The sequence below is a fragment of the Leucopleurus acutus genome (genome assembly GCF_964270905.1).
Source record: "Leucopleurus acutus genome assembly, chromosome: 11".
NCBI classification, from domain to species: Eukaryota; Metazoa; Chordata; class Mammalia; order Artiodactyla; family Delphinidae; genus Leucopleurus; species Leucopleurus acutus.
This window is the reverse complement of record NC_139152.1, coordinates 98,789,484-98,809,119: the sequence shown is the minus strand read 5'-3', so window position 1 is coordinate 98,809,119 and position 19,636 is coordinate 98,789,484. Positions and strand designations below refer to the sequence as shown.

Here is a 19,636-nt window from a genome sequence, read left to right as displayed (position 1 = left end):
TTGGCCAAGGGGGCTTGTCACAGAATCATGTCGTGCAGGGGCCAGGAAGTCACCTGGGGAGAGGATGACGTGTGTGGGAAGGGACCAGGGGACGCCGGCAAAGGAGTCTGGGTAGGAGCAGCCCCTGAGGCAGATGGAACCCAGAAGGCCTGAAGACGGGGTGATCCTGGAGCGGCGGGGTCAGCCTCAGATGCCAGGACCGAATGCCCTGCCCTCTGCCCGCTGCTCCCATGATGCCCGTGTCCGTCCCGCAACACAGTCAGCGGCTCCTGCAAACACACGGAGGCGACGGCTTGTCTGACTCCCAAAGGCATCATCTCTCCTTCCCATCCGCCTGGCCTTTTCCGCAGCTGGCTTCTCTCTTCAGGAAGAAAGTGAGGTTTCCCGTTGGATTCTTTAAAATGAAGCAGTGCCTTATGACCCCAAATCATTCTAATTTGTCCACAAACAAGACCTTTGTTTTGATGGTCTCTCGTTTCTCCTGGAGACCCGGTGACCCACAGCTGGGGTGCGAGGGGCACTTGGGAGAGCGCTGCCCGTCTCACCTGCACCACGGCCTCTCAGGACAGGTGTTTTCTGGCCATTTTACGGATGTGGAAACTAAGGTTCTGAGGGGTCGCTGGCACATTCGAAGTCAAGCAGCCAGTGAGAAGCAACCTGATTCCACGGTCGGGCTCTTTACGCTCTGCTGGGAGCACCTGCACGGCGCCAGGTCTCAAGGGGGACCCAGTTAGCCCAAAGCCTCCCCAGCACACACACATACACACGCGCCACACACATGCACACACACACATACACACAGACCACACATACACACACACACACCACACATACACACAGACCACACATACACACGCGCCACACACAGAGACACACACACACAACACATACACACACCACACATACACACACATACACACGCGCCACACACAGAGACACTGTTGACATCACACACCCAGACATCTCACACCGACACACACACACACACACGCACACACACATGCACACACACACATACACACACCACACACACCACACACACACATACACACACATGCACATACACACACACCACACACACATACACACAGCACACACAGCACACACACATGCACACACACACGCACACACACATGCACACACACATACACACACCACACACACCACACACACATGCACACACACACACACCACACATACACACACATACACAAGCGCCACACACAGAGACACTGTTGACATCACACACCCAGACATCCCACACCGACACACACACACACACACACACACACACACACACACACACACACACGCCCGCACCTTCCCCTGCTCAGCCCCTCCTTCTGCACCGGGATCACTGCCCCTCTTCATCCGTCTAGAGGACCAACAAGCTGTCTTGCTAACGGCAAAATAAACATTCCCTAGAGGGTCTCTAACGTCCCCTGTGTGAAACGCTTGCCCCGCCCACTTCACGGGACATCCGTGCCCTGAGCGCCTTCTGCGGGCGAGGCGCTCTCACACGCTCTGCTTCCTGGAGCCTCACAAGGTCCCCGCTTAGCAGGAGCGTGAACCCAAACTCCCGGAGTAGGTGACGGACAGCGGGTGACGGCAGTGAGCGAGGACACGGGCCGAGTGTCTGCGGGGACCCCAGGGGCCTGGGCCCTGCCTCGCTCCGGGCAGCTCTCGCCTGAAGCAGGGGAGGATGGAAGGAAGCCCTGATCCAGAGAAGCCTGATCGCTCTGAGGGTCGTGGAGCCTGACCGTGTCTGCAGGACTAGAGTGAGGGACCCCGAGGCCGAGCTGGCCGCAGGGGGAGGAGGCGGCCAGAAGCAGGTTACGGGCTCAGGAGAGGAAGAGCCTCCTGCCAGGAAGCCTCCCTTCACAGCCCAGCAGCTTTCCTCACTAGGTAGTGAGCTCCCCATCACTGGGGCATGCAAGGTGAGACCAGAGGCTCATTTCCTGAGGCTGTTCACGGTTTCCGAGTTGAAGTACATGAAGTGCCCATCTCGATGCTACAGCGTGGTGAATTTCAATCCGAAACTGAAACATCCCAACATCCAGAAGGCTTAGCTCGCGTCCCCTCGACACCACTCCCCTGACATCCAGCCCCTGAGTGTTTTGCACAACCGTGGGCTGTTCCTAGGCTGGAATTGGCTGGTGTGGGGCCTGGGGTCAGTGTCTCTCACGCAACATTTCATCTATGAGGTGAATTCCTCCGTGTTGTTGGGCATATCGAGAGCCTGTCCTTTTTCAGTGCTGTGTAGTACTCCATCGTATGGATGTAGCACGCTCTGCTTATCCCTTTGCCTGTTGAGGACATTTGGGTCGTTTCTATTATCCATAGAGCTGCTCTGAACCTTCACAGCCAAGTACTCTGGTGAACGGGTGAACACATTTCTCTTGGGTGTCGTACAAGTGTCCTGGGGCTGCTGCAACCAGTGACCACGCACTCAGTGGCTTAGAACAGCACAAATTATCCTCTTATAGTGCTGATGGGCAGAAGTTCAACGTGAGCCTTGTGAACCCCTAATATTCAGGTGCTGGCAGAGCTGGTTCCTTGGAGGTTCGGGGAGAATCTGTTCCCTGGGCTTTGCCAGTTTCTGGAGGTGGCCTGTGTTCCATGGCGTGTGGGCCCTTCCTGTGATGGCATCACTTCGACCTCTGCTTCCATCCTCACATCTCTTTCTCTGACCCTGACCCTCCTGCCCCCCTCTTTTAAGGACCCTTGTGATGACCCCAGGCCCACCCGGTAACCAGCCTCCCCGTCACAAGGCCCTTGACCCATTCACACCGGCAGAATCCCTTTCACCCCGTGAGGCCACCTTCACAGCCTCTGGGGATGAGGATGGAGACCTCTCTGGGGGCCTGAGTTCTACCCACACAGGTGTATATGTGGCATCAGGGGACAGGCATATATTCAACTTCAGCACGTACAGCTCCCCAGTTTCCCAAAGCAGGTGAGCCATTGTGCGCTCCCCAGGTCGTGGGTGAGAGCTCCTCCCCCACCTCACCAGTCTTTCTCATCTTAGCCCTTTGTTTCAGGGGCTTGTAGGGCAGCTCCCCGTAGTCGTTTTACGTTGCATTTTCTCCATGCTCGCGTTTCACTTTCTATCATCATTACCGAGCACACCTCCTCCATGCCACCCCCCACGACCACACCTTCTGCCACTAAGAGGCCACCATCTGTGCCGGGGGACTCTGCTCTCCCCTCCGTGGGAGCGCCCTCTTACCACCCTGGTGGTCCCGCATTGTTCGCCCCTTTGCGAGGAGTGGTCAAAGCGTCTCCACCTCTCAGGTTGCTGTGAGGACGCAACAGAAATTGAGCTGAAGGCTCCTGTCCCACTCCCGGCTTATCGTCCCCACTAGATCCAGGCTGAGCTCTTATCAGTGCTGTGGGCACGGTATCTGCAGCTCACCTGGCAATGTAGCCATGCTGTGCCTCGTGAGGCCTCTGCTTTCATCCTGAGCAGTGACTGTGACAGATTCTCCGCCTCTGGAAGCGTCCATTGTTATGCAAATTGCCAGGAGCTCTGTCTTATCTCCCCAGTTAGGTTGCAGAAGCCAGCTGGAGACCCTCCTTATCCTGCTGGGCCCCATCCGGGTCCCAGCCCTGCATCCTCTCTCCAGGGCAGCGGTGCCTGCTGCTCAACTGGCCTCCCCACAGCCAGCCTAGCCAGGCCACCACCCGGCACCTGAGGGGTGGCAGTGCAGCCCAGTGGCCGGCAGCACAGGCTGGACTCCTGGCTCCACCACTAGCCAGATATGTGACTCTGCGCAAGTCATACTACCTTCCTGAGGCTCGGTTTCCTCACCTGTAAATAGGGGAAATAGGGCTACGGCTGTTGGGAGAGCGAAGTGAGACTAGGCATAGAAAGTGCTTGGGGCTTCCCCGGTGGCGCAGTGGTTGAGAGTCCGCCCGCCGATGCAGGGGACGCGGGTTCGTGCCCCGGTCCGGGAGGATTCCACATGCCGCGGAGCGGCTGAGCCTGCGCGTCCGGAGCCTGTGCTCCGCAACGGGAGAGGCCACAACAGTGAGAGGCCCGCGTACTGCGAAAAAAAAAAAAAAAAAAAGAAAGTGCTTGGACAGTGCCCAGCCCAGAAGAGATACCCCATCACAGCAGCCCTAACTCTGACCTTTCTTGGGATTAGGAAGGATCTTCCACGTCTACGTCCCAGAGCCCTGGGATCTCGTGTAAGGCCTTCACCTGGCAGTTGAAGGGCTCCGTGGCTGCCTGTCTAGCCTCAGCCCACCAGGAAGATCCTGCGTCACCTGCTGTGACCCTCTGATTGGTCTGGGCTCAGGCTGCCCCCTCCTCCTGGTGTGCCTTCCCCCACTTCCTGACATGAGTTTTCCCTGGGTCCCCGCCCCCATCCAAGCCACGCCCCCAGCCACTCAGCGCTGACACAGTGCGGGTCTGACGCTCTTGTTTTAGGGTCCCAGTGTGGCTCCCCCCCAGCTCAGAGCACTCGAGGGCTGGGCCCACTCCTTCCAGGTCTGTGTCTCAGCCCCCAGCCCAGGCCTGGCAGAAGATGCTACCAGCAGGGGCTTCCAGAGGCATCATTCTGCTTTGGTCGCCACTGCGTGGGGAGCCATTGCTTCTGAACCAGTTGCCCAGTGATGGACATTTCTTTGATCCTAATCCTCCACTTTACCCACATTACTGCAATAAATGAGCTTGTAAGGATTTTGCCCTTGTGAGCGTATTTGTAGGATAGTGGTTAAGTGGGATTACTGGGTGAGAGGGCGCGCGCATCTATAACTTGGGTGCGCGCCAAACTGCCTTCCAGGAGTGACCTGACGTCCCTCCCACCAGCACGAAGCAGAGGTTTCCCCCCCAAACCCAGCAAACACATGGTGCGCTCAACCTTTTTGATCTCTGCAGACGTGATGAGTGGAGGAATGTAGAAGCTTCCTTTGCGCTGTGCTCTGGAACGCCTTCTCATTATGGCTTTCATTTGCGTTTCTCTTATTTTATAGACTTTGGATTTGCCGTTGGACAGTTTCTTTCTGGCATTGCTTTGTTTAGATTCACTTTTCCTGGATTCTCTGGGCGGTTTCTATTGTCTTGGAAATTCACCCATCTCATCCAAGTTTCTGATTTTTGTTGCACAGGGTTGAGTGTGTAGGTTGTGTGTTCCCCCCATCTTTCCTGAGCGCCAGCTCTGTGCCAGGTGTCGTTATTGGTCCTGGGGGTAGAGTAGTGGGCCAGCTCCCATTTATATGGAGGCTACAGACAATTTAAAATACGTGTGGAATTCCCTGGTGGTCCAGTGGTTAAGACTCTGCGCTTCCACTGCAGTGGATGTGGATTCCATCCCTGGTCAGGGAGCTAAGATCCCACATGCAGGGCGGCACGGCCATATAACAAATAAAATAAAATATGTGGACTGTTAGATGGTGATAAGTGCTAGCGAGAAAAACACTATGAGAGCAGGGAGGGAGTTGATGATGGAGTCCAACTTTCAATAAGGTGGTCAGAGAAGGTCTCAGGAATAGGTGACTTGAAGGACGAAAGGGAATAGCCACGTGTTTATCTGGGAGAAGAGAGGGAAGCGTGCTGGTGCAGGTGCTGTCTTGGTCTAAGTTTTTGGAGAAGCACAACCAGTAGGATAGATATCGATACAGATATAGATATAGTATAGACACAGATGTCGATATCTATATATAAATCTAGATTATAGATAGATATCTATATATAAATATATGTCTATATATAATACAGATAAAATATGTGAAATCTACATCGAGATAGCTGTATATATAAAGAGACTTATTCCAAGGCATTGCCTCGTGCAGATTTGGAGGCTGAGAAGTCCCAAACCTGTACTTGGCAAGCTGGAGATCTCGCAGGGCTGACGGCCCAGGACCACTCCAAGTCTGAAGGCCTGAGAACCAAGAGAGCCAATGGTGTAAATTCCTGTCCAAATCCAAGTCTGAAGGCAGGAAAAGACTGATGACCCAGCTCAAAGACAGGAAGGCAGAGAGGGAATTCTCCCTTCCCCTGCCTGTTTCGTCTATCCAGGCCCTCAGTGGATTGGAGAAGGCTTACCTGCATTGGGTAGGTGATCCACTTGACTCAGTCTCCAGATTCAAAGACGGATCTCATCCAGAAACACCCTCACAGACACACCCAGGACCACGTATGATCCAATATCCGGGCACCACCCCCTGTGGCCCAGTCAAGTTGACACGTAAAATGAGCCATCGTGGCTGGAGTGGGGTGAGCAAAAGAGAGAAGATAAGGGATGTGGCCAGAGAGGATGGAGAGGAAGGTCTTTGGCTTCTACTCTGAGTGAGACAGGAGCCAGTGAGGGTTTTGAGCAGAGGAGGGACACGACGCGACACGGATTTTCACAGGATCCCTCTGGCTGCTGTATGGAGAGTAGACAGAAGAGCTTGATAAGCGAGGAGGCCATGGTAGAGGCAATGGAGGTGGCAGAGGGGCAAGGTTGATGGATACATCTGAAGGATTTACTAGTGGACTGGATTTGGGGATGAGAGAAAGAGAGGGGCCAAAGATGCTCTGGGACTCTGTTGGAGTTGTATTTACTGAAGTCAGGAAACTTGTGGGAAAAGCTGATTTGGGGCAGAGGATCAGGATTTTAGTTTTGAGCATATTAAGTTTGAGATATCTATTAAATATACAGTTGGTGATGTCAAGTAGACAGTTTGAAGCTACGATGTGAGCTTGAGGCTGAAAGAGACATTAATGTATGTAGAGTAGTTAACTCCTTGGGAGGAGATGATTTCCTCAGGAGTGAGTAGAGATGGAAAGGAGAAGAGGAGGCTGAGAAGATGGGGAGGGACCCACGGAGGAGCCTGAGAAGAAGCAGCATGAAAATTAGGAGGAGAACCAAGAGAGGGGCCTGGAGTGTCCTGGAAGCAGGAGAAGTGATCACCTGTATCAGTGCTGCCAAGGGGACAAGTAAAAGGAGGACTGAGAATTGACCACTGGATTTAGCAACATGGAGGTCTTTGGTGACCTTAACAAGGGTAAACCCTGCAGAATAGTTGGGTCAAAAGCCTATCTAGAGGGGTTAAGAGATAGTGGAGAAGCGGAATTGGAAAGGAAAAGTACAGATAACTTTTAAGTGGTCACTTTCTCCTTCTGCTTTATTAAAGTCACCAACAGTTAATGTGTCCTGTTTTTCAAAAAGAGTAAGAAATTGTATTTATTTATTCATTTCTTCCTTTTATGTGTTTAACTTCATCTCAGTTTTAATTTATCAAGTGCTTTCCTATGCCTTCCTTCAGTATTTTGCCTTTTTTTCTAATTTTTGAGCTGGGTAGCTAATTCATGTTCTCTTATTTATTAATATAAATATTTAAAGCTATAAATTTTCCTCTGAGCATTGCCTTGGCTGCATCTCACAAGTTCTGAAATGTAATCTTTTTACTTTCATTATTGTCTAGATATTCTGCAACTTTGATTTTTTGCTCTATCTTTGACACAAGAGTTATTTTAAAGCATTTTAAAACTCCTTGGGTTTTGTTTTGTGGTTTTGTTATTAACATTTTCAAATTCTAGTGTATTGTGATCAGAGAATGTTGCCTTACATCTACTTTTTGGAATTTAATTTCTTTGTGGCCTGATAATTGCTTTTTGTGTGTGCATTTTCAAGAGCATTTGAACAGAAGGAAGATTCTGTTTAATACACACACATAGGGCTTCCCTGGTGGTGCAGTGGTTAAGAATCTGCCTGCCAATGCAGAGGACACAGGTTCAAGCCCTGGTCTGGGAAGATCCCACAGGCCACAGAGCAACTAAGCCCATGCACCACAACTACTGGGCCTGCACTCTAGAGCCCACAAGCCACAACTACTGAGCCCGTGTGCCACAACTACTGAAGCCCATGTGCCTAGAGCCCGTGCTCCACAACAAAGAGAAGCCACCACAATGAGAAGCCCACGCACTGCAAAGAAGAGTAGCCTCTGCTTGCCACAACTAAAGAAAGCCCATGCACAGCAATGAAGACCCAATGCAGCCAAAAATAAATTAATTAATTAAAAAAAACACACATACTATGTTATTAATTAGGTTATTTGGCTCTCTATACCTTATTTATGTTTTTGTCAACTTAATCTGTGAGGCACTGAGAGAGGTGAATTAAAATGCACCAATATTAACATACTCTGTCTTTTTCTTCCTACATTTTCAGATTTCTTGCTCTATGAACGTTGAGGCTATGTTATTTGGTGCAAAGACACTCATTACTTTAAGTCCTCATGGTGACTCTCATCCTTGATCCCCACACAATGCTGTCTTTTTCTCATTCTCTATTTCTTGCCCTGACTTCAGCTCTGTCTAACATTCAGATCGAGACCCCTGCTTTCTCTTGGTTTGCACTTGTTTTGTTTCTGCCCATTCTTTCTTGTGTAATTGTGGCAAAACACATAACAAAATTTAGCATTTTAACCACTGTATCGTTCAGTGGCATTAAGTACATTCACACTGTTGTACAACCATCACTACCGCCCATCTCCAAAACTTTTTCATCAACTACTCATCTTATTATATGAAACCTTTCTGAATGATTCTACCTTCAGTGGATTTTGCTTGTAAAAGTCTGAATCTTTTTTTTTTTCAGCAAGTGTGTGTGTCTCATTAACATTTACTAATACGGCAGCTACATTTAGTCTTAGTTCTGTCATCATAGTTTATGACATGCTTTCTGCTTTTATAGCTTTTGTGGGGGTTGTCAATTTTCACCATATGGCCTCTGTTTTCTTTGTTTTCTTTTTTGTTTATATATCTTCTGACAATTTGGAAAGCTGTGTTTTTCATCCCATAGTTATCTTCATAATTATACTGTCATATGATACCCTTAATCCTCTATTTCTTTAGACACTGTTTATTTTCTCCCTACTATGAATGATGCCCAAATTAGAATGTATCTACTCTCCCCCCCATTCTCTCACTTCCATCAAATGATTTTAGTTGATTATATTATATTAATTTTTCCATTTACCTTTGTACCTCTAATGTTATTTCCATCTCTAACTGATCCTTTTGGACTCCCAACTATAAGCAAATAAGACATAGTTTACATCTGTTACCTCCCTCTTTCTGACCTCCACCTTCCCTACTATAGTTTATATTGGTTCTCTGTTTCCTTTTTTGTTCTTTTCTGTAACAGTCACAATACATTAGTTTCAGACATAGACCTACAGTTAAATAGATTCTCATTGCTAGTACTCTTGCCAGAGTTGCTCTATTTACCCTTCGTTATCCTAAGGTATAGGATGTTTTCCTTTATTATCCTCTATGTATCCTCTGTTAATTTATGCAAGAAGGGCTCATGGGAGCTATAATTCAAAAATGTGTTTTTAGAAGTTTTTCTGTTGACTTTATATTTAAAATCGGGTTCATCTGGGCTTTAAATTCTTGCTTCATTCATTCATTCAACAAAGACTTATTATGTGTACCAGTTACTGCTCCAGACCCTGCAATGCAAAAATGAACACAACACACAAATACCTTGACCCTCATGTAGCTAATTTTCTAGTTGGGAGAGACAAACAATAAGCTAGACCAGGGCTTCCCTGGTGGCGCAGTGGTTGAGAATCTGCCTGCCGATGCAAGGGATGCGGGTTCGTGCCCCGGTCTGGGAAGATCCCACATGCCGCGGAGCGGCTGGGCCCGTGAGCCATGGCCGCTGAGCCTGTGCGTCCGGAGCCTGTGCTCCGCAGCGGGAGAGGCCACAACAGTGAGAGGCCCGCGTACTGCAAAAAAAAAAAAATAAAAAAAATGCTAGACCAGTAAGTAAAATATTTAGTGTACTGAATGGAGAATGATAAAGCAGGTGACGGGGGACCACAGAATCTGTCACCCAGAGCGCAGTGATGCAGATGGTGTGTTGACTCTGCCATTTGGAGTATCAAGCCCTCTGGAAAGATGGACTTTGTTGGTTTAACCCCTCCATTATCTTCCCCCCTTGCCCCTGGAACACACTGGAGTTTGGTGGAAGATGGTTTATCTGTTAGTAGCTGTAATCAGATACAAGTTGCAGAAACCCAACTACAATGGTGTGGAGGTGGACAATCTGGGGCTGCCACCAGAACCAGGTTTCTCCCTGCTTCCCACTCCAGCCACATTAGTGAATGTCCTTTGTTCTCATGCTCTTCCTCTGCATCCATGTCCCCTTCCCAGTAGACTTCCACTTGCATAGCATTGGCCAGAGTGGGTATGTGACCACTCCGGTCTGCAAGGGAGTATGGGAAGGTGAATATTTGTGACTGGGTAATTACCCCTATAAATGGCTATAGGACAGGGGATTCACTGTGTCTGCCAGAGATGGAGTTTGTATTTCTGTTCCTCATTATCCTTGTTTGGAGGTGATCTCAAGAGGAGAAAGAACAAAGGCAACTCAACTCTGCCGATCAAAGCTTTAAGTGCCCTGTGGGCTGGCGTTTACACTCTTGACCTTATCCCAGTGATCTCGTGACCTGTCCATGTGCCCGGAGTGTCCTGGTTTCCTCTCCATGGCTTTGTATGATATGGTCCTATCCAGTGGTGTACCACCAAGGTTTACAATGGTTCTTTTTATTATTATGAGTGTTATCTGTATCTGTTCTTAATATTTTCTAGTTTGTTATAACAAGGGTGACCATCTGGTTTATCATCGAAAGTAGAATACTTTTGAGGTTCTGACAAAATATTAAAAATTTTGTCAGAACAATAAGTATTTACTGTGACTATCCTAACCTAAGACATATAATCACCCTGGTAACCGTTGAGGTAAAAAAACACTGTTGGTTTTATAAGATTTTTTTGTGTGTTTTTTTTTAACATCTTTATTGGGGTATAATTTCTTTACAATGGTGTATTAGTTTCTGCTTTATAACAAAGTGAATCAGTTATACATATACACATGTTCCCATATGTCTTCCCTCTTGCGTCTCCCTCCCTCCCACCCTCCCTATCCCACCCCTCCAGGCGGTCACAAAGCACCGAGCTGACCTCCCTGTGCTAAGCAGCTGCTTCCCACTAGCTATCTACCTTACGTTTGGTAGTGTATATATGTCCGTGCCTCTCTCTCACCCTGTCACAGCTCACCCTTCCCGCTCCCAATATCCTCAAGTCTGTTCTCCAATAGGTCTGTGTCTTTATTCCTGTCTTCTCCCTAGGTTCTTCATGACATTTTTTTTCTTAAATTCCATATATATGTGTTAGCATACGGTATTTGTCTTTCTCTTTCTGACTTACTTCACTCTGTATGGCAGACTCTAGGTCCATCCACCTCATTACAAATAGCTCAATTTCGTTTCTTTTTATGGCTGAGTAATAGGTTTTATAAGTTGATCTGGTTTTGTCTTACAGATTGAAAATTGTATCTTTGTATCTGCACTCTCTGTTCTAATAATTAGCCTGTTGATTCTCTTGGCTTTTCTATGTACGTGATCTGCCAATAATGGTAATTAGGGTTCTTCTAGCCCACTCCTGACACTCTATGCTCTTTTCTTGTCTTATTGCTTGGGCCGGGGCACTAGTGCTGTATGAAACCATAGTGATAGCAGACCTGCTTGTCTTGCTTCCAGCTTTAAAGTCAAACAGGTCTCAATAACTAGAAGACAAAAACATGTCATGTGCTCAGAGAAAAACCTGGGTTCTCCTGGAGCTCAGGCCAGAGAGAAATGTCCCCAGTGCATCACCATGGAGGAGACACCATGTGATACTTTGTTCCTTTCTGCTTCCCTAGAAAACCCTTTTGCCGTGCCTCAGGATGGGGGAGGTGAGACCCAAAGCACCTGGCTCAGCCTCCGAGAAGTATCACTTCAAGACGCCAGGGAGAGCCAAGACGGCCGCGGTGGCGGCAGAGGAGAAAACGCCGCCTGTGCCCCAACCCTTCCTCGGACTTCTAACACTACGAGCAAACTCAGGGGTGGGGGCTGGGTGCAGGGGGGCGCTTCTGAGCCACCCGTCCGCAAGCAATAGTCCCATTTTGGGCCAGTGGTTTCTGAGAGATGGCGCCATGGTGGACTCAGGATGACCGACACAGCTGCTCCGGCCAAGTGAAGCCGGGAGGATTCAGGCCATGTGTCGTACCCGTGCGTGGTTCCCTTGCCTCTGCTCCCTCCAGTAGTGGCCTGTGGGCCTCTCTGTGTCAGAATATTGAATGTGAGTGTGTGTGCGTGCGTGTGCGTGTGATCAGGGGTATCCTTTTTGTTTGTTTGATTGGTTTTATTGGGGTCCCCCCAAGTTCTCTGATGGGCCTGAGTCACCTTGTGCTGGGGGTCTGGCCCAGCATCCGAGCTCCAGCTTCTTGCTGCAGCTGTGAGCCAGATGGAGTTGGCAAGCACAGGGCACAGCCACACTGTGTCTCGGGGGTGTTGGGGATGCGAAATGCCGGCGGGGTTTCGTTCTTATGGAATTTGTTCCCATAATGACAGTGATAATGAGAGACACGTCTCAGGCCATCCTCGGGGCAGGCACTAGATTATCTTCACGTACGCCCTCTCTCATCACCTGGGAGGTGGGTGGGATGTACTCCCTGCAGAAATGGCCCATGTCTCACAGCCAGGAGGAGACCAGTCCTCGGTTTGACCTCAGAGGTATAAGAACCCAAAGTCCAAGCTCCCCAGCCCAGGGTACCCCCAACACAGTCCCTGGAGCATCCCCCCAATGGCTTCTCAGTGGATGGGCCATCACCCAAGCTCTCCACCGTCGCTTCCCCAGGACCCTCCGACACACAGCACATTCTGGTTAAGCACCTACTGTCTGCCAGCCCTCTGCTGGGCAGCGAACGGGAAGGGAGATGAGTCAGGCTGGCCTCGTCCCTGCCCTGGGGGAGCCGCATCTGGTGGGAGAGACAGACACACAGATCTTTGCTGGACAGAGTGATGAGCACTGTGGAAATGCAGAGGGGAAGGTTCTAGAAGCCCTTCCCATTTAAGGAGGGACTTCCACAAAAACTTGGATGCCCGTAACATCTGTCCACAGAGCTCAGCACTGCCACCACCCACCCCGCCAGCCTGGGGGCACACACACGGAAGGGCCTGACCTAGGAAACGATCACATAAATCCCCGAGGGCCAAGGTGGCAGTGTAGACACCCTCATTCCCCTGGTGTTAGTGAAGCCAAAATCTCCCCCAGCGCCCAGCTGGGTGGGCCCGGCTCCTCTGCTCGCGTACCCTCACCTAGCAGGACCCAGTGTCTTCCACAGACCCTCTGCCCATCAGATGTGGCAGTGAGCAGGCAGGCCCCTGCTCGTGGTGCTGGTGTCCTAGCTGGGGGAGAGGACAGGGAAGAAATAAGCAGTGAATAAGGAAGGTAGCAATAGCAGTGAGCCCTAAGCCGAGAATTTGGTCAAAACAATGTTCATGGGGGTCCTCTTGAGCTTGGGTGATCTGGGAAGGGCTTTCTGAGCAGGCTAAGCCCAGCTCTGAATGATAAGCAAGAGCCAGCCATGGACATTAAAGATATTCCAGGCAGAAGGAACAGCTAGTGCAAAGGCCCTGAGGCAGCAACTAGCTTGATGCTTTCAAGGAACCAAAAGAAATCCAGGTTGGCTGGGACACAGAGGAAGGGTGGAAAGAGAGGTGGGTGAGAGCCCAGATGCCGTGGTCCGCTGTGAGTCACCTTAGCCTGGAAAAACATAACACCTGTCCTTCGATAAAGCAGAAAGAAGTTTCCAGGGTGTCAAGCGTTTTCCATCCAGCCTGGCTTTTCGTCCTCTCAAAGCCCATAAAGAAGGGACTCTCCCATTTCGTGGACTACAATGCTGAGCCTCAGATGGGTCAGGTGTCTTGCCCAAGGTCACACAGGCAAGCTAAGGAAGACCCAGACCTGTGGCTTGAGTCCCGTCTTCTCCAGACAGTGCCGCCAAGGCCCGGGTGTACAGCTTTGGCAGAGGCAATGTCAGAGAACCTCCGCTTGGGGTCTTGATTAGGGATAGGCGTGGCTTCCTTTACCCTGGACGCTGAGACACGCCAGGACCTGCCCCTGGGTCTTGTCCATGCGGAGCAGTAGTTGCCATGGAGGGGAGCTCAGCAGTCATTCAGCCCAGCTGGATCAGCAAACACCTGCATCCCATGTGCATGGCCTCGGGAATCAGAGAGACCTGAGCCTTGGGGAGAGCGGTGTGGGCACAGACACTGAGAGCAGTGTCTGCGCTGAGAGCAGTGTGACCCCAGGCAAGTTCTGTGCCTTCTCTGCCTTGACTAAAAGAAAGGGCTGTCGAAGCCCTTCCCACTTAAGGCGGGACTTGGATGCCCACAACATCTGTCCACAGAGCCGACGCCAGCTCTGCAGGGACTTCTAGGGGGCTTGCTTCTCTGGCTTCCTGCGGTTCTGGGGCTGCTCGTGCGGCTGTTCATACGGAGACGCTTCCCCTGCCAAGAAGGAGCTGGCCTTGCCTCTCTGCCCCGAGCACTAGAGCCAGAGGTCACTGTCACAGAGACCAGCAAGGGCTAGGGTTCCCCTGATCTGCATCCCTGGGCTTGAGACCTTGCCAGGCACTGCTCCCGACTCCACCAGAGGTCTTTCCAGGAGCGAATGATGACCCTGTGGAGGTTTACTGTTGCAGCCGGGCTGGGGATCAGAACCCTCTGTTGTGTGCAGGCGGCCCCTCATCGTGAAGCTCAGCAGACACCACAGACTTAGCCAACGGACACAGGGTAGCCTGGGATGCAGGGGATGGAGAGCAGGGACCCACAGCACTCACTGCCCCTTCCCCGCTGGGTGGTGTTGGGCAAATCGCTTCACCTCTCTGAGCCTCACCTGTCAAGTGTGTGGGGTGTTGGCGTGGGACGGAGTGGCTGAGGGGAGAGGGCAGTGTGCGTGGGTGTGAATGTCCATCTGAAAGGCACACGTGTGCGGTTCATTCCCTCTGAACGTCAAGGGCTCCTCAAAGCCCCTGGGACACGGGCCATCCTGACAAAAACCTGCCCCATCCTACCATGGCAGGCAGACGCGCCAATGAGTAGTGTCCCTGAGAATAAGATGCAGGGTGGTGACAGGTTCAAGTAGAGATTTACAGAGTTAGTGTTTTTTAGTGACTCCCTAACCTGATTTTTCGAGCTGCCTAGTTTTACTTTTTACTGTGAGCTTCTGGCTATAACCACATAATTTGTAAAAATAACAATAATACTACTACGAAAAGCAAAACAAAAAGAAGAGAGAGAAGATGGCAATATATCCGCTGAGGAGCTTGTCTTTGACTCCCTGTATTTGTAAGGACTTTTTCCCACTGGGAACTGTGTGTTATAACGAGCAGTTTTATGCTTTCCTTCTCATCTGTGTATAGCGTAATTGTGCGTTTGGGAATCTCTACACAGAACCAATACCTGGTAGCACCCATGGGCCTCTCTGCCCCCACCTGAACCTCTGAGATCCCCCTGCACCTCAAGGAGCAGCCCGCTAGCTCAGAAGGGCCTGGAGCTGCCAGCTGCCAGCCCGACATCTGACGCTGACCGGGACCTATAGGAAACAGGCCTTAACTGAAAGCACACGCACACGCACACGCACACACACACACGCACACACGCACACGTGTGATTCTGCAGGTAGATCCCGTCTCTCTGATGAGCCCGTCTCTGATGCTTTAGAGAAAGAGCAGGTAGGCAGCTAGCATTCCTGGAGTGGGGGCCTTTCTCCTCTTCATCCAAAAAACCCTTCCGGCAAATTCATCCCCAGGGCTGGAAAGGAGGGCTTGGGGGCATCAGGGGAAACACAGCCAGGAATGGGGGTTAACAGGCTTCTTCTACCAAGAGATGCTTCTCAGCTCACCGTCAGATCAAAAGCTCCCTTTAGGCCATTCCCGTCACATCGAGCCTGGCACCATCTCCCATGCGCCCAGCAGACCCCCAGACCCCTGTCCGCACCAGGCCGGTGTCCCAGCCCTCCGCTGTCCCTCCGGACCACGGTCCCTGCCCAGGCCCTGGCTCCTGGCTCCTCTGACACCCCATTTACTGTGTCTCCTAGAGGTCGTGCCGCAAAAGAAGATTAGTTTCCCAGAGTCACAGACTTTTTGAAAATTGTTGATTGATTGATTTTCATTTTTTCAGCTTTGCTGATTGGTCCCCACCGACGGCAGGAGCCATGCCTTAGGTGGCCCTCAGAGGTGAATTTACAGATTCCGCAGCGGTCCAAGTTGACATGACAGCCCCGAGAGGAGTTGCTGGGGGCATTTATTGTCCATGTGGAGGGGCAGCCACGTCACTGCAGACACGTCTGGGTGGGCCCCTCTCTGTGGCAACCTTGGGGGATTCTTATCTTACCGCTCAGCTGGAGAGCATAGACAGGGTCTACCTGTCCCCACTGGCCATCTGAAAGGTCAGCGGGGCAGCCACCCACCCAGTGAGTGGGTGACACTCTGGCCACTGCCACCTGCAGCCCCAGAACTCACCACCAGGCTGGGGTGATGTCCTGTCCCCTCCAGAAAACAAACACGGCACACCCTCCGTCTGACCGATGCCACGCCAGGCTCCCCAGCCCCTCCTTACAGCACAAATGCAGCACCAGATGGTGATTAAGTGAATGTTATGCAGCTTTGGAGCCCGTGGCCTGAAAACTTGAATGTTGAGTTGAGCAGTCAGGTGAGGTAGAAGATTCTAGAAATTCCATTTGTTCATGCATGCATTCATTCATCTATTCAACAAATATTTACCCAGTGCCCCTCTGGGAGCTATTCCTGCTGTAGACGGAGATGTCAGGGAACATGCAGTGTCTGAGGGAGAGGCTGGGATCACCTGTGAAATGACTTGTTGTGCCTAACGGTTAGGAATGTTCAAATTCATAAAGAGAATAAGTGACCTTGGAGGTGGCATTGTCTCCCCCCTCGCCCCACCCCCAAGTTTTCAGTCCAAGATGCTGCCAGACAGTTGGTGCTAGATAGATGCTTGATGAGTGAGCAGCTTTGACTATTAGTTACACTCTACCTAAAACTCCTATCTTCACATCAAAGCCCTGACCTGTTTTCCCTTGACGGACTGAAATTCAGGGCTGCTGCAGTGCCCACCTCCAGGGGGCACCGTTTCTATAGACTGTGCTGTGAACAGTGACCCCAGGGATGGTGCAGTAAGGCGCCCTGTGAATTGCCCTAAACTGCTCTCCGAAATGTGCAGGATCCCATCAAAGTCAGCGAACCCCAGGAAGGGTCACCGTGCACATGACCAAAACTTACAGATTACACGGCCTCTGTGGGCATCCAGTGTGGTCCCAACTGGAGCCAAACTGGTGTCCCCAAGAGAACCTCTTCTTGGAAACTCACCTCAAGTTCTTACCTCGGTTCCTTCCTGTCTCTTCCCCATCTTCTAGGTTAAAGCTAGTGGGATACGTCACTGTCAAATAACCAAACAGTCAGGGTCTGGGTGATGGGCAATAACTACGTGGGGACTGCGAGAGTGGGGGGCTTTGTCACCCTGACAAGGTAGGACCCCCCCACCCAAGGTCGGTGTGTCCTCCCCAGGATCAGCCGGACAAGGGCGCAGACACCATGGGACAGACTTGTCTCTCCTGTAAACCCCTACTTCACGTGAGCAGGCGTGGGGTCTCTCTGAGAGCTGATAACAGGGAAAACCAAAAACCAATAATATTCCTAATAAGAATATAATGTAATAATAATGATAATAATGATGTGTTTTACACGGACCGCTGTTGCACTGCTTTTGTCTTTCTTTATATACAGTAGTTTTTATAAAGATGTCCTTAGGTTTTAATAAAGGGGTGTCACGTCAACTCTTCCCTGTATTAAAATTTGCTTTAATGTTTCAAAAATGTGCTCGGGGGAAGCCGCGCTCACAATTGTGGTCACTCTGTTGGGAGGGTGGACGGTCAGGGCCTGGGGTCTCAGCTAAGAAGCTGCTGGGGTGCTGTTAGGGACAGCTGATCACGTGGGTCCCTCCGGGAAGGCTCAGAGGGTCCAGCCCAAGGGCAGATGGGGAGGCCTGATGGACACCACCTCCCAGAGGGCAAGATTGAGGTCGGAAAGGAGACAGAGCCTCCAAAGGGGCACTGGAGGGCGGCAGGAGGGGCTGCAAGCTGCGGGCCGTCAGCGACGATTGCTGGGGATGCAGCGCCGTCCCCTCGCAACCGCCACCCCCAGCACCACCCCCTTCCCCTGCGCCCGAGGCTGGGGCAGCGTGAGAGCAGCTCTGCGGGTCAGTGTGTTTCCAAGCCTGGCTCAGAAGACAGCCCCCAGTGGCTGAGTCCACCTCCAGCCGGTGGGTCCACGGAGGAAGACCAGACCCCCTGCTCCAGCAGGGACAGACACACTTATTGGGCAAATAGGGGTTTTGCACCTCCAACAACTGTCGCCCAAGGGGACCACGTTGGAGCCTCTCCACCCCCTCCTCAACCTCATTCCCAATTTGGCCAGAGCAGTGTCCCTCCGGGCCCAGCTCAGCTCAGAATTTCTGTCTTAAGTGCTAGTCAACTCTTCCTGCCACCGCAATGGACTTGAGTCCCATGGGATGGCGCAGACTCTCAGCACACACCCTCCTCCCCGCCAACACCACCAGCCTCGTGGCTGGGGCAGAGGAAAAGGACCGGGAAGAGGCCAGGGTTGACATCACTGCTTTGTTGCGGGCACGTTCTGGGGGCACGTTGAGGCTTTTTGGAGAGCCCCGTGGAGGTCTTCCATGCCCCTGTTTCCAGGCAAGGAGGACCGGGCCAGGACACAGCCACACACACACACACACACACACACACACACACACACACACACTTACACACCTCCCTGCCTTGGCACTGGGGAGTGGACAGGATAACCTTCTGAGTAAAGATTGTGCTAGAAAGCTGCCTTCTCTCTCCCAGTTGTCCCTTACCCTAGAGCAGGGTCATTTCTGGCCCCAGCTGGCAGGGGTGACAACATGAGAAGGGCTCCAGACACTTCAGGGTCTTGGGCACCCAGCCGAATGTCTCAGACTTGAGTGTATGGGCAGTGGGGAGCCATGGGCAGGCTGGGGGCAAAGGGGAGACACCACCGGATCTATCCCGTGGAACAGCAGCATCTGAGCGTGGAAAGGATGCACTTCTGGGCAGGACTTCGTAAGCTGGTGGCCGTCAGCGGCGGCGGATGAGCTGAGCATGGCTGGCTCCCACCCTGCTTGTCCAAGGACCTCCACGGCTTCCCTTTACATCCTTCCTCCCCTCCTGAGCTCCTGAGCCACGGGATACAGCCAACTGGAGCTTTCACAGGAAGAAAGCACAGCCCATGGCTCTCACTGGACAAGCACTAGTTCCCCCCAGAGAGAAAGGTCTGCAGAAAGCAGGGGCCACCTGCCTCCACACCGTGACCGGGCCAAGGGGTCCTGCCGGGATTACCGTCTTCACTCCACACAGGCAAGGAAGCGACCACAAAACGAAGCATCCAGGCTCCTATCTGCAGTGGGTCATATCTCAGGATAGCGTATATGAACGCATATATGTGGAATCATGTAGAAAAATGGTGTACGTGAACTTATTTGCGAAGGAGAAATAGAGACACAGACGTAGAGAACAAACGTATGGACACCAAGGGGGAAAGGGGTGGTGGTGGCATGAATTGGGAGATGGGGATGGACATATTTACACTACTATATATAAAATAGATAACTAATGAGAACCTACTGTATAGCACAAGGAATTCTACTCAATGCTCTGTGGTGATCTAAATGGGAAAGAAATCCAGAAAAGAGGGAAGATATGTATATGTAT

General features: G+C 51.3%; 1 protein-coding gene across 1 annotated transcript in view; it reads left to right on the top strand.

Moving 5' to 3' along the window:
- The window catches only part of SHISAL1 (shisa like 1), a gene marked incomplete at both ends in the record, with an annotated part of 47,390 nt that extends 35,662 nt beyond the window's left edge, over positions 1–11,728 (top strand). Inside the window, one exon of the mRNA XM_082849928.1 lies at positions 11,700–11,728. Within this exon, the coding sequence (XP_082706054.1) occupies position 11,700 (1 nt within the window). The remainder of the gene's footprint in view (positions 1–11,699) is intronic.
- Positions 11,729–19,636: the final 7,908 nt, after the last annotated feature.